Consider the following 15,967-nt stretch of genomic DNA (forward strand, 5'->3'; position numbering starts at 1 on the left):
ACTTGTTCTACCAATTTCTGAGAGAAGACTATTGAAGATATTGTAATTGTAATTGTAGATTTGTCTATTTCTCCTTTCAGATCTGTCAGTTTTTGCTTGATATATTTTGAAGCTTGTTAGGTGCAAATACATTTAGGATTGTTTTGTCTTCCTGAAGAAGTGTTCCCTTTGTCATTTGTAGTATTCCTCTTTATACTTTATCAAATAAAGCATGCTTTGATATTATTATAGCCACTATAGCTTTCTTTTGGTTAGTATTTGAATGGTATGGCTTTTCCATCCTTTTACTTTTAGTCTATATCTTTATATTTAAAGTGGGTTTCTTGTAGACAAATATAGTTGAGTCCTGCTTTTTAAATCCCATCTCACAATCATTATATTTAATGCTTAGATTATTGACATTTAATGTGATTACTGATATATGGATTTACATCTGCCATCTTCTAGCTGTTTTCTGTTTGTTTCATCTGTTCTTCTTTTTTTCCTTTCTCTTGGGTTAATTGGATAATTCTTATTGTTCCATTTTATTTACAAAATTGACTTATTATGTATAGCTTTTTGAAAAAATTCTTTTTAGTGATTGCCCCATGCTTGACAATATACATTCTTTATTAATCAGAGTGTTCTTTCAAATAATATTATAGCACTTTACATGTAGTGTAATGGCTTAACAATAGTATATTCGTAATATTTCCTTTCCATCCTTTCCGTTATTATTGTCTACTTCACTTTTATAGATACGTAAACATATAATATATTGTAACTTAAAATTTTTTATCCATCTTTTTAATTAAAACTTTTTATTGGTGAAGTTGTAGGTTTAAAAAATTATGCATAAAACAGAGTTCCCATATAACACCCTATTACTATATTGTTATTATTTTCAAAACTTTTTATTAGACTTGAAGAGTTGTAATTCCTTATCAATAAAAGGAAACTAACATGGATGAACATTATTAATTAAACTCTAGACCTCATTCACACTTTATGAAATTTCCCACTGTCTCCACTATTGCCCATCTCTGTCCCAGTTGCCTGTCCAGGAAACCTCTCTGTATTTATCCTGAGTATATGCCTTCCTATTCTCCAGTCTGTAGTAGTTCCTCAGTCTCATCTTTTATGGCATTTACACTTTAGGAAATTACTCATGAGTTATTTTGTAGAATGGCCTTAAATTTTATTCATTTGATATTTTCTCATGATTGGAGTTAGGTTATGCATTTCTGGCAAGGATTTCATAAAAATGATGTGTCCTTGGTGCATCATTTTGAAAGGTTATGATGTCTGTCTTGTAAGGCTTTTCATGTGGGTAGTCAGGTGCAGCAGAGATGAGGGACACTAGAGATGCATGGAAGAGAAGTTGACGAGTCCCACAGGTCCCAGAACAGAGAGGAGTGGCCTTCCTGGCAGGGCCACTCTGGGAAACCTTTCAGGAGCAAGGACTCAACCAGTGGGCAGGGAGTTGGAGGGCCCAATGGACTTGGAATTTCTGCCTTCCTAGTGTTAGGGGCTGGGGCTGTAGCTGTTGGTTAAGTGAGTGGGGATTGCTCTTCTGGGGATGCAAACCTTGGAAGGATGTGGGAGGAGACAGAAGCTGTTTCTCTTGTACAGCAGGTATTGGGTGGTCCCTGAGGGAACTAAGGGCAGGGTCTGAGATGCTGAGGCCTCGTGACAAAGCAGAGCCCCTTAGGTAATTACCCTCCTCAGAGATGCTGAGGATTGTGATGGGATGATAAAGCCTCTGTATTATTTTACTTATTTATTTAGTTTCTCTCTCTCTCTCTCTTTTTTGTTGTAGAAACATAGACAACATAATTCTTCCCATCCCAACACCTGGCAAGCATACCATTCAGTAGGATTAATCACTTTTATAATGTCATGGTACCCTCCCCACCATACATATTAGAACTACTTTGCCTTCACCCCAAACAGTAAGTCTCCCCTCCTTTTGCATTAGCTCCCCATTACCCTTTGCCCCTATGCTTGCTAACCTATAACTCTATTTTCTGTCTCTATGAGTTTGTATATTGTCTATCATTTTCTTTTTGGTTATCATGTGGCTTAAATCTTAAATCTATAACAATCTTGTTTGCATTAATACCAACTTAGCAACTTTAATAGCTTATATAAGCTGTGTTCCCATACCCCTTTACCCCTTAAGCTTTATGTAATTCTTGTCACATTATTTCATATACATTATGAATCCAAAACCATTAATTTATCATTACATTTTATGCATTTACCTTACAGATCCTGTACGAGGTAGAAAGTGGAGTTACAAATAAAAAATACAATAGTACTGGGATTTATATTTACCCATTTCATTATCTTTATTGGAGATATTTATTTCTTCATGCAGCTTTGGTCTAGGGTGTAGTGTCCTTTCCTTTCAACCTGCAGAACTCCCTTTAGCAGGTCTTGAAGGGCCACTCTTGTGGTGATGAAGTCCCACACTCAGCTCTTCTTTTCTGGGAATGTCTTAATTTCCTCCCTCATTTCTGAAAGATAATTTTGCTGAATATAGAATTCTTAGTTGGCAGAAATCAGTGAAAGCATTCTGTGAAAACCTATTGACCATCAGAGTATTGTATATTTTAATCTTAATTGTGAATTGTTTGCTTCATGTCTTTTATATCAGCAAAACATATAACTGTATATATATATATATATATGTATAAATGTATATATATACTTTTTTTTTTCCCCTAGAGAGCCATTTTTATACCTGTTACCAGAATAGTGGTGGTCTGGCAATGGGTATCAGCATTTTCAATTTGTGTAATGTGCATGTTGTTTCAGCCAACAACCCCACTTCCAGGAATTCATCTTAAGAAAATAGTTGGAGGGCGGGCCAGATGGCTCAGCAGGTAAGAGTGCTTGCCTGCCATGCCCGAGGACCCGGGTTCGATTCCCGGTGCCTGCCCATGTAAAAAAAAAAAAAAAAAAAAAAGAAAATAGTTGGATACCTGCACAAAGATGTATGTATGTTCAAGAGTGTTCGCCGTAGTGCTGTTTTTTCTTTTTTGGCTTTTAACAATGCTGATTTATTAAGTTACAAGTTAAATTTCTAAGGTGATGGAAATGTCCAAATGAAGGCATCAACAAGAGTATACTTTCTCTGAGGAAAGGCAGCTGGCATCTGGGTTTTTTCTATCACTTGGGAAGGCACATGGTGATATCTGCTGGTCTTTCTTCTCTCTGGGTTTTGGTTTCAAAATGGCTCTCTCAGCTCCTTTGGGTCCTCTGGCTTCTCCTGGGGTGCTTTCTTTCTGTCTCTAAAAGTCTTTGTGCTCTCTTGGCTTCTACCGTCTTTTTATCTTCTCACAAAGGGCTCCAGTAAAGAGGATTAAGACACACCTTGAATTGGGTGGGTCACATCTCCATGGAAACAACCTAATCAAAAAGTCCTACCCACAATAGGTCTGTACCCACAAGAATGGATTAGAATAACATGGCTTTTCTAGGGTACATAACAGTTTCAAACTAGCATACAGGGGAATGTTAAATTCAGTCAATTGTTTGACCGCAGTGTTCAGTTCTCCCTCATCCAAAATGTGGCTGGAGTTAAATGGTTTTCTTTTTCACACTCTTTGACATTGCCAAAAAGAGAAGACAGGGGGGGTTTGCTTTTAATAGGATATGGAATATAATCAAAGTAAAAGAGGGGCTGAAGTTGATTTCAACACATCAATAGTAAGTTTTGTAATGCTGTTTTTAATAGTGTGCTATTAAAATAATATAATGTGTGCTATAATAATCCAAATGTGTGCTAATAGGTGGCTTGTTGAATAAATTGAGGTTTTATTCAATTGAGGTTTATAGAATGAAACTTCATTTGGCTATTTTGAAAAATGAGATAGATTTTCATATATAAAATTGAAAATATGTTTACCAAATACTTTTAACATAAGAAAGTCACAAAATGATATATATAGAAACATCCCATTGTTCAAAAATCATGTATGCATTTATATGTACATATTATATGCTGATACAGTATGCATGATTGTATGTACATGGGAAAATTATGGATGGCTTCCCAAACCAACTAGTGCTTACCAATGGAAAGTGGGATTGAGGACGAGATGCTTTTATAAATCTGTATATTAAAAAGAAAGTTTAAAATAATAAAGTAATTATTATCAAGCCAGACATTTTATGTACACTATCTTAAATCTTTATTGTTTCCATTTTACATACGAAGAACACAGAGGGCTTAACTAACTTGCTTAAGTCAAAAGACTGGTTAGAATATTGATACCTCGATAAATCCCAAAAGGATTTGAACAGGGAATAAAAAGTATTTGCAAAGTCCCCTTGGGGGAATGGTAAGAAAGGGGGAAAATTCAGCTTCCCCAAGTGGAGAATTCTTTTTGTTTTTTTTTTAAATTTATTAATTAAAAAATAAGAAAATAAAACAACATACATAATCAGTAATTCACAATATCATCACCTAGTTGCATATTCATCATTTCTTAGAACATTTGCATTAATTCAGAAAAAGAAACAAAAAGACAATAGAAAAAGAAATAAAACGAACACAGGAAAGAAAAAAAAAAAGATTATACCTATCATACCCCTTACCCCTTGTCTTCATTGATCACTAGCATTTCAAACTAAATTTATTTTAACATTTGTTCACCCTATTATTTATTTTTATTCCATATGTTCTACTCGTCTGTTGACAAAGGAGATAAAAGGAGCATCAGGCACAAGGTTTTCATAATCACACAGTCACATTGTTACAGCTGTATCATTATTCAATCATCCTCAAGAAACATGGCTACTGGAACACAGCTCTACATTTTCAGGCAGTTCCCTCCAGCCTCTCCATTACATCTTGAATAACAAGATGATATCTACTTGATGCATAAGAATAACCTCGAGGATAACCTCTCTACTCTGGCTGTCAGCCATTGACACTTTGTCTCCTTTCCCTCTTCCCCCTTTGGTCGAGAAGGTTTGCTCAATCCCTTGATGCTAAGTCTCAGCTCATTCTAGAGTTTTTCTCAATCCCTTGATGCTGAGTCTCTGCTCATTCCAAGATCTCTGTCCCACGTTGCCAGGAAGGTCCACACCCCTGGGAGTCATGTCCCACGTAGAGAGGGGTAGGGTGGTGAGACTGCTCGTTGTGTTGGCTGGAGAGAAGGGCCACATCTGAGCAACAAAAGAGGCTCTCTTGACGGTGACTCTTAGGCCTAAATTTTAAGTAGACTTGACCTATCCTTTGCGGGGTTAAGTTTCATACGAACAAACCCCAAGACTGGGGCAATCTTGGGGTTTGTTCGTATGAAACTTACCCCGCAAAGGATAGGCTAAGCCTACTTAAAATTAGGCCTAAGCATCACCCCCAGGAGAATCTCTTTTGTCGCTCAGGTGTGGTCTCTCTCTCTAAGCCAACACGACAAGCAAACTCACTGCCCTCCCCCTCTCTATGTGGGACGTAACTCCCAGGGGTGTGGACCTTCCTGGCAACGTGGGACAGAGATCTTGGAATGAGCGGAGACTCAGCACCAAGGGATTGAGAAAACCTTCTCAACCAAAAGGGGGAAGAGAGAAATGAGACAAAATAAAGTGTCAGTGACTGAGAGATTCCAAACATAGTAGAGAGGTTATCCTGGAGGTTATTCTTATGCATTAAATAGATATCACCTTTTTAGTCGAGGTATAACAGAGAGTCTAGAGGGAACTGCCTGAAAATGTACAGCTGTGTTCTAGCAGTCATGTTTCTTGAAGATGATTGTAAAATGATACAGCTTTCGCAATGTGACTGTGTGATTGTGAAAACCTTGTGTCTGATACTTCTTTTATCTACCTTATGGACAGATGAGTAAAACATAAGGATTAAAAATAAATAAATAAATAGGGGGAACAAATGTTAAAATAAATTTAGTAGATTGAAATGCTAGTGATCAATAAAAGGGAGGGGTAAGGGGTATGGTATGTATGAATTTTTTCCTGTTTTCTTTTTATTTCTTTTCTGAATTGATGCAAATAGCCTAAGAAATGATCATGATGATAAATATACAACTATATGATGGAAAAAAGTTAAAATTGGTGGGTCTGGGTATCTGGGGGGTGGAGGACTGGGAGGGGTATATTGGAATTCTTCGTATGGAGTCTTTATTATTTTTGTAACTGTTCTATAAGTTTTAAGTACTTCCAATAAAAAGTTTTTTAAAAAGAAAAAAAAGACTGTTCAAAAGTAGCAGAGCTCAGGCTGAATCTGAGTCTATGTGACACGAAAGCCCATGTTCCTCTCACCTCACCATGTTGCTCCTGCAAATTGGTCACTGTATTTGAATCATAATAATTTAAACGGTTTCAGGTTAAAAAAAAAAGGAAATATTTTGAGCATTTCTGATGGCAGTGTGCTTTCTTTTTAGAATGGCTTTGGAACGCACACATGGTTTCTAAAGAGAATCCCCAAATCCCAATATCCTTTGAGAAATGAATACATAGGAGAGTTTGTAAACGGAAATCGTCACGGACATGGAAAGTTCTACTATGCCAGCGGAGCCATGTATGAGGGAGAATGGGTTTCCAATAAAAAGCATGGCCTGGTGAGTATAAACCTGAGAATACTGCATTTTCAAAATTACAAGGGTGTGCCATTCTCTAGATAGTAAATTGCAGTATCCATTTTGCATAGGATAACCTTCTTTTTTAAGATGATTACATGACTTTTAAAATAACTTCCATCATGGCATCAATTTCCTATATATTTAGAGGTTATTTAGATTGTGTTACCTTAGGGTGTGTGTGTATGTGGGTATGTGTTAGGATGCTTTTGGTTGCTAACAGAAAATAGAGCTCAAGCTGCCATAAATGATAAAAGGTAATGTGAGCCTCAGGTTTGGGTTGATTTGTAATCATTGATGTCACTTGGTTTCTCTTGCATATGTCCACCCTGTCTCCCCCCATGTGAGCAGTCCCCCTTCCTCGTAATTGCAAAACAGCTGCTGTGGTTCCAGACTTTTTATATCCACCTACTACACCAACTAGAAAGAGAAGTAATTCTTCTTTGAGATGCACTCTACCAGTGTCTTCCATTTCAGTGAATTCAATTAGATCATTTGCCCACCTGTGAGCCAGTAACTTGACTTTTGGCCTGGGTTTGACAAATATCAGGAGGGTCCCTATTCTTTGTCCTGGTCTGTGACCTAGAAGCACTAAAAGTTAGGGGGAGGCTCTGAGGAAGATAGAAAGAGGAGAGCAGAGAAGGAGGAGGAGGGAGGGAGGAGGAAGAGAGAGAGAAAGAGAGATAGAAAGAGAATGAATTTACATAGCGATGTGAGACTCTAGCATGATTTTATGTGACCGAATGTATATCTTAAAAGAAAACAAATAAGCAAAACACTCTAAACCAATGCACATTTCGCAATGCTTTTCTAAGAAAACTTTTCCTAAATAGCAAACTTGTTTTTCTTTCTGCAGGGCCGATTAACTTTCAAGAATGGGCGTGTATATGAAGGCCTATTTTGTAATGACCACATAGCAGAGTTTCCAGTTGTTGAAACTGATTTAACAAGTCTTTTGGACCTACCTTCATCAGCTGCCCTCGGAAGCAGCAGCCAGAGATGTGCCATTAGTGCTGGTAGGGGGCATTCAGCCATCACTTGAAAACAGTCTCTATTATCCATGGTGGCCACTCCTCAAAACACACCTAATATTTTACAAAACAGAAGTTCCCTATAATTGCTTTTTTTTTTTGTAAAAAATAACATACATACAAAACAATAAATTTCACAGCATAGCACAATAATTAGTTGTAGAACAGATTTCAGAGTTTGGATGGGTTACAATTCCACAATTTTAGGTTTTTACCCCCATCTGCTTAAGATACTGGAGACTATCAATATAATGATTCGGCAAGCATACTCATTTGTTAAACCCTACCTTTTCTGTATGACTCCACCATCACCTTTGATCTTTCTCCCATTCTTTAGCGATACTTGGGTTATGCCCATTCTAACTTTTTCATGTTGAAAGGGGCTGTCAGTAATATGGGATAGGATATGGAACTAGCTGATGTTCTGGAGAGGCTGGGCCCTCTGTGATTCATGACTTATCTGGTCCAGAGACCCATCTGGAGGTTGTAGGTTTCTGGAAAATTACTGTAGTGCATGGAAACTTTGTAGAATCTTATATAACACCCTAGGTGTTCTTTAGGATTGGCAGGAACGGTTTTGTTTGGGGTTGGACAAGTTATGGTAGGTAGCAATGTCTAACTGAAGCTACGGGAGTGACCTCCAGAGGAGCTTCTTGACTATTTGAACTCTCTCAGTCACTGATAACCTTATTTGTTATACTTCTTTTCCCCCTTTTTGTCAGAATGGCATTGTATAACTGCTTTTTTAGTAGGTTTTTCAGTACTCATCTATCATACTTCTGTGGGGAGGCATTTTGACTTAACATTGAATATTTTTGACATTGCTTTCCACAATTATTCAATATATTCACCTTCATTTGCTAGAAATTATCAGAAAGCTTGATGGCAGTGAAAATAATTCCGTATTAGGGTCGAGCATTGAACTGGATTTAAACTTCTTGCTGTACATGTACCCTGAGAAAGACCAACCAGAAGAAAAGAAACAGGTAAAAGCCTTTTGAATTGAAAATTTATAATTTAAGCTTAAATATTAACAAAGACTTCATAGTCCTTGGTAATTCCTACCATATATTGAGTGTCTCCTATGTGCCTGATAGGTACTTTACATATATCATTCCATTGATTTTGCAAAGCAGCCCCGTGACTGAGCTGGCTGCTTTGCAAAATCAATGGAATTTTTTGCAAAAAAAAAAAAAAAAAAAAAAAGCTGAGAAAACAGAAGCCCAGGGGAGGGCTTGTGAGTCACTCAGAATGAGTAACAGTTAACGCCAGCTCGCAGGCATGTGGGCGCCAAGCCCAGTTGGGCCCACCCCATTCTTCAAGGCCTCATTAAGGGCCAGTAGAGCTCAAAAAGAACTTTTAACCCCTAGAAATCAATAGAAACCCTTAGCTGGAGAAAGCGATATGGACCCATAGCTCATCGGATTAGCATCATGCAAATGCTGGGCACCACGAGACATTTTATAATTGTGGTCCCTGCCTTGACTGAAGCTTGGTATGGTTTTTCTTTGAAATGGTTGATGAAAATGTTGTCTATTGTTTTGTTGGGTTGTTTACTATAAGAGAACCATTGATATCTCATAATCGCAAGTATTTTTGCCCCTTTTTGCTTTCTCATGGTGTCGGCAGCTGGCCCCCAGTGCTGTGGGCCTCAAACTGATGACTTTCTCCAGACCCTCCCCCCCCCCACCCCCACCCTCCATTGTCTTTCTCATGGCCACCATTAATTCAAGCTCTCCTCATATTATCTACATCATCTGTAAGATTCTTGTTAAAAATAGGAACTTTTATTACTTTCTCTAATTATAAAAGTGTTATAAAATGATAACACTTTTATAATTAGACAATAAAAAGATAAGGAAAAAAAAAGAATCCCCACCCAGAAAAAAAATCTTTAGACTCTCTTTCCAATTTTTTCTGTGCATATATCGAAATGAGATCATTCTGTTCATATAATCTTTATTTTCACGTAATATTTAATGATAATTCAATGTCACTAAATATTCTCCTACCATATATAAGTTTTAGTTAATTACATTAACTGATTAATATATATATTGATTTCTAAGAAGGGAGTGACCACAGTCTATTCTTTCACTTTTTATACTTTGGAGTTCTTTATATTTTAAAACATATGGGTCTTTTAAAAAATTATGTATTTAAAAAAATATATCTCAACTTTCAAAACTCCGAAAGTAAAACATGTTTCTACTTTAGAAATACCTGTATTTTTTTAATGACTGTGTAATATTCCATAATACAGACTGACTGCAATTTAGTTAGGAAATCTTTGACACGGCTGGTGGTCTTTTTTTTTAACTTTTTATTTTGAGATGGTTTTAGATGTATAGAAGAGCTGCAAAAATAGTAGAGCTTCCATATAGCCTGTGTTACACAGCTCCTTATAATGCTAACATCTTAAATAACCATGGTACAGTTATCAAACCAGGAAATTAACATTGTTACAATACTATTAACTAAACTGCAGACTTTATTTGAATTTTACCAGTTTTTTCCTAATATCCTTTTTTCTGCTCCAGGATCCAGGATAGGATGTCACATTGCATTTAATTTGTCATTTCTCCTCAAATCTGTCACAGTTCCTCAGTCTTTCATTGTCTTTTATGACCTTAGAACTTTTGAAGAGGCCTGGTCAATTACTTTGTACAGTATTCCTCATTATGGGTTAATCTGATGTTTGCTCATAATTATATGCATTTATTTATTATCCGTTATCGGAATTATTTTGTCAAAATTTGGGAGCCTTTTTGAGCACAGGTTCTGGGTTATTCTAGTTTCAGCCTGAACAAGTTCTAACAAGCATGGTGTGCTCTTCTGAGCCTTTGAACTATATCAGTTCTCATCCGCATGGTTGCCTTTGTCTGTCAAGTCCACATGCCTAGGATTCAGTTTTTCATGCTCTGACTTCAGCCCATCTTTCCAGTCTGGCTTTCATGTTCCCGCCTCCTTACCATGAACTCCCATGATAATAATGGTTAGCGTGGGCATAGGTAACATGAACTCTGCCCCTGGCATGGTTTTAAATGATTTGTTTGTTTGTTTTGGGAGGTGCATAGTCCAGGAATCAAACCCGGGTCTTCTGCATGACTCTAAATGCTTTTGATTCATTGAATCCTCCCAACAGCTTAAAGGCAGGGACTGTTGTCCCATTTTGCAGATGTAGAAACTGGGGCAGAGAGAGGTAGGGTCTTGCTTCAAGTCACTGCAGCCCTGTGGTATTCTTGGAGAACACCAACCTATTTCTCTCCTAGGCCCTGGCTTCTACTTGGGGTTCCTCCTCAGTCCTGCTCACTTTTCCATTTTTCAAAGCTAAGTTCAAGTGTGGCATCCGCCAGTAAGCCTCCTATGTATAATCCTTCTCTCTTTCCTCCATGTCCCTATTCTAGCAGTGGTGACTACATCTTGTGCGCTTTACTAGATTTTAAGCTTCATGAATAATGACACTGTGTTCTGGTCTAGAATAGTGCTTTACAGGAGACATTATAAATATTCATTCATTTGAATTGAATTTTTAAAATCAAGAATTAATGGTGGAGCTCCCCAAGTGGGGCTTTTCTGTCTCCATGGGACCCCAGATACTCTTCCTCACATTGTCTGAATTTTTCATTTACAGGGTGAGACATGGAGTACCTGGTTTGGAGAAGTGGATACTGTATGGGCTGCAGGGGTTTGACATGTGTGGGGAACTTGGGCAGCGAAAGGACACCGAAAATCTGGGGGAAATACTAGAAAGTAAAAATGGGTCACAAAGGAAGGTTAGGAAATAAATAAATTTGAACTTTGTTCATTTCAGATTTTCAGCATAAAGTATGATGTTATTTCTATGCTTTTTTACTTTATTGAGATAAATTCAAATGATATAAAATTGGACATTTTAAAAGTAAACAATTTAGTGGCACTTAGTACATTCACAGTGTTGTACAACTACCACCTCTATACAATTCCAAAGCATTTTTACCACCCCAAAAGAAATACCATACTCATTGAGCTATTGGTTCCCAATCCCCCCTTTTAGCCCATGGCAGTTACCAATCTGTTTCTGTCTTTATGGATTACCTATTTCGTATAAATGGAATCATACAGTATATGACCATTAGTGTCTGACTTCTGTCACTCAGCATAAGGTTTTTGAGGTTCATCCATGTTGTAGCCTGGTATGTATCAGTACTTTATTCCTTTTTATGGCTGTAAGCCATTATATGGATACACTACAAATTTTTTTTTATCCATTGTTCCATCGATGGACATTTGGGCTATTGTAAATAGTGCTGCCATGAACATGCAGGTACACATATTTGTTTGAGTACCGGTTTTCAATTCTTTTAGGTACATACCTAAGAATAGAAATGCTGGGTCAGGTGGTAATTCTAGGCTTCACTTTTTGAGGAGTCATCAAAATGCTTCCTACAGTGGCTGAACCATTTTATATTCCCAGCAATATTCACGGGTTCCAATTTCTCTACATCCTCAGCAACACTTGTTATTGTTTGACTTTTTGATTATAAGTGATATTGCTTATAATCAGTGAGGTAGCACCTCATTGTGGCTTTGATTTGCATTTTCCTATGCAGTGATGAATGATGTTACACAGCTTTTCATGTGTTTTTGGCCATTTGTGTATCTTCTTTGGAGAAATTTCTATTTAAGTTCTTTGTCCATATTTTAATTGGTTTGTTTGCTGTTTTGCCTTCGAGTTGTAAGATTTCTTTATATAATCTGGGTACTGGACCCTTATCAGATCCATGATTTGTGAATGTTTTTTCATTTTCTTGAATGGATGTTAGGTTTCATCAAAAGCATCAGTAGATGTGGGCTTTTTTAATCTGCAGTCTATTATTATGGTGAGTTAAACTAAATGATTTTTCAAGTTTTGAAACAGCTTTATAATCCCAGAACAAACTTCAGTGTTTATTCTTGGTGTTGATATATGAGTCTTGTAATAAATTGCTGCATCAACTGCTAATATTTTGTCAAGGAACTTTATGTCTGTGATCATGAGGGATATTAATCGATAAGCACTAAATTTTTAAAAAATTTTTTATTAATTAAAAAAAATTATAAGAAACAAACATTCCTAACACATACACTCAACAATTCACAATATCATCACATAGTTGCATATTCATCATCATGATCATTTCCCAGAACATTAGCATCAATTCAGAAAAAGAAATAAAAAGACAACAGAAAAATATAACAAACAGAAAAAAAAATTTTACAGGCCATACCCCTTACTGATCCCTTTCATTGATCACTAGCATTTTAAACTAAATCTATTTTAACATTTGTTCACCCTATTATTTATTTTTATTCCATATGTTCCTCTCATCTGTTGACAAGGTAGATAAAAGGAGCATCAGACACAAGGTTTTCACAATCACACGGTCACATTGTGAAAGCTATATCATTATACAATCATCCTCAAGAAACATGGCTACTGGAACACAGCTCTACATTTTCAGGCAGTTCCCTCCAGCCTCTCTGTTACATCTTCACTAACAAGGTGATATCTACTTAATGCATAAGAATAACCTCCAGGATAACCTCTCGACTCTGGAATCTCTCAGCCATTGACACTTAGTCTCATTTCACTCTTCCCCCTTTTGGTCGAGAAGGTTTTCTCAATCCCTTGATGCTGAATCTCAGCTCATTCTGGGATTTCTGTCCCACGTTGCCAGAAAGATCCACACCCCTGGTAGTCATGTCCCATGTAGACAGGGGGAGGGTAGTGAGTCTGCTTGCTGTGTTGGCTGGAGAGAGAGGCCACATCTGAGCAACAAAAGAGGTTCTCTTGGGGGTGACCCTTAGGCTTAATTTTAAGTAGGCTTGACCTATCCCCTGTGGGGTTAAGTTTCATATGAACAAACCCCAAAACTGGGGGCTCAGCCTATAGCTTTGGTTGTCCACACTGCTTGTGAGAATATCAAGAATTCAACTTGGGGAAGTTGAATTTCTCCCCATTCTCACCATTCCCTGAAGGGGGCTTTGCAAATACTTTTCCACTCACTGATCAAATCACTCTGGGATTCATTAGGGCATCACCTGGACAAACCAACAAAATCTCATGTCCTATACAAAGTTCCATGTACTTAAGGTGTTCAATCAACTATCTACATAAGTTATATTAGGAGATGCACTAGTCAAAGTATAGATTTGTACCAAATAAACATTTTTTGCTTTAGTCTCACACATTGGTTGAAATTTTAAAATATTAAGAACCATCTATTTTCAGCACACTGCAGTAATGACATTCTTTTGTTCTTCCTAGCACTAAATTTTATTGTTGCCATTCAGAAAGGAGACTGTCCATGGCACTATGACAGGAATTCCATTTTTCAGATAACAGCACATGTTTTTACTGTTAATCAGAAATCGCACTTTCTTGACCTGGGATGAGTGGATGGTATTTATCTCTTTTTAAGTTCTTATGGTGTGCTGGTCCATGCTGTCCTTTTACATGTGTTATCCATTTAGTTTAGAACACAGGTGTTATTTCTCTTCTTTTTCTTTTTTTCTTTAGGTGGGATTAACATATATGTGGTTTTCTTCTTTTCAGGTAGAATATGCTATCTTAAGAAATATTACAGAATTAAGAAGAATCTATAGCTTTTACAGCAGCTTAGGATGTGATCACTCTCTGGATAATACCTTTCTGATGACAAAGCTTCACTTCTGGAGATTTCTAAAAGATTGCAAATTTCATCACCATAAAATAACTCTTGCTGATATGGACAGGATATTAAATGGTGAGTATTCCCAGTCCTTCACATCTTTTGTTTTAAAGGATGGTATAACACAACATCACCTTGGGACTCCTTAAGAAACACTGAGGGAGTGGGGAAGACAAATATTGAGAGAGGTGTTCCAGAAATTAGCACACAGCCTTGTTCTCAAGATGCTTATAATATACAATATACCTAAGGAGATAATCTCATGAAATAATAGACAACAAAGACCATCTTTTGCGGGGTTGGCAAAGTACTGCCTGTGGGCCAAATCCGACCTGCCACCTGTTTTTGTGAATAAATAATGGGACACAGCCATGCCCATTCATTTACTTATTGTCTATGTCTGCTTTTTTTGTACAGTACCAGAGTTGATTAGTTTTGACAGAGACCATTAGGTCCACAAATGCTAAACTGTTTACTACCTGGCTTTTGCAGAAAAATTTGCCCACTCCTGATATATGGTAAAAAATTACAAAATTGTCAGGTCAGAAGCAGAGAGGATTAAGGACACTTGGAATAGAATAGGAAAGGCTTTTAGGTGGTTGTGGACTTGGCCTTACTTTCAAATTAGAAATTTCATGCAATAAATCTAACATCTCTGAAGGTTGTAAGAGTTATGATGTCATTGTTTTCAGGGGACTCCTGGAAGACAGAACAGAAAATCTCAGTTTATCTATTTGATAAGTAAAATAGTAGGAAAAAATACCCTTTTTTTTTGCTTCAAGCTTAAGTGTTTGAAACAGACTTATGATCCATTTAGAATCAGTAGTATTAGTCACCACGGGCTCAGACGGCTTTAAAAACCATTGGCAGTGTTTCTTTCACGTAAACTACCAGATAGAGACATTTTGTGTGGTACTTAATTTTTAGGCGGATACTTATGCTATCCAGAGTATTCTCTAGAAAAAAAGTACTTCATAATCAGTCCTTTGAATTGTGTACCAGGAGCAAATAAATTACGTTTCAGAAAATACTAGGCATTATCTTATTTTCTTATTTTAGCCAATAATGACATACCAGTTGAAGAAATTCATTCTCCATTTACAACAATACTTTTCAGAACATTTTTGAATTATCTCCTGCAGTTGGCTTACCATATTCATCACAAAGAACACCAGTAAGTACCATTTCTGGACCCCTGTCAGAGTTGTCACACCCAGTTAGGACAAGAGCAGAGCTAATCTGTACTGTTGTTTTTATAATGTTGTCCTCTACATTATAATGTTTTTAGAATGTTGTCCTTCTGTATTCATTATTATTTTGACTTACACTTGAAATAAAGAACTAGAAACAACAGTTTTCCATAAACGTTAACCACAAAGCTATCAGATACTAGATTAAAAATTTGAAAATCCTTCAGATCTTAGTCATGTTTCAATACTGCAAGTAGTTCTTAAAGTTTTTTTCAGAAATAGTCACAACCTGTGTCCTTCTTAGGCCAGAATATCCTGTCTTTCTGAGAGTAAAATTAATATTACATTTTTTACAAAAAACTATTTTGAAATAATTTTAGATTTACAAAAGAGTTGCCAGTTAGTCCAGAGAGTTTCCATACACCCTTCACCCAGCTTCCCCTAATATCAATTTTTTACATAGTCATGGTATA

The 15,967-nt window shown here is 36.8% G+C and overlaps 1 protein-coding gene and 1 long non-coding RNA gene across 7 annotated transcripts in view; one reads left to right on the forward strand and one right to left on the reverse strand.

The window, feature by feature from the left end:
- Positions 1–15,967, forward strand: part of RSPH10B (radial spoke head 10 homolog B) — a 67,688-nt gene that overhangs the window by 20,834 nt on the left and 30,887 nt on the right. For all 6 annotated transcript variants that reach the window (XR_013167787.1, XM_077140576.1, XM_077140572.1 and 3 more), the window contains 5 exons: positions 6,387–6,563; positions 7,438–7,597; positions 8,477–8,598; positions 14,190–14,379; positions 15,364–15,478. Coding sequence is in view for 5 of the 6 variants with exons in the window: in XM_077140576.1 (XP_076996691.1) it covers positions 6,387–6,563; positions 7,438–7,597; positions 8,477–8,598; positions 14,190–14,379; positions 15,364–15,478 (764 nt within the window). In the remaining variant the exon portion in view is untranslated. The remainder of the gene's footprint in view (positions 1–6,386; positions 6,564–7,437; positions 7,598–8,476; positions 8,599–14,189; positions 14,380–15,363; positions 15,479–15,967) is intronic.
- On the reverse strand, positions 7,547–8,568 carry LOC143666955 (uncharacterized). Its single transcript, XR_013167789.1, has 2 exons — positions 8,464–8,568; positions 7,547–7,666 (listed from the first exon to the last, which is right to left on the reverse strand). It is a non-coding gene; the product is annotated as an uncharacterized LOC143666955 (long non-coding RNA).

Source organism: Tamandua tetradactyla, chromosome 23 (genome assembly GCF_023851605.1).
Source record: "Tamandua tetradactyla isolate mTamTet1 chromosome 23, mTamTet1.pri, whole genome shotgun sequence".
Taxonomy (NCBI): Eukaryota; Metazoa; Chordata; class Mammalia; order Pilosa; family Myrmecophagidae; genus Tamandua; species Tamandua tetradactyla.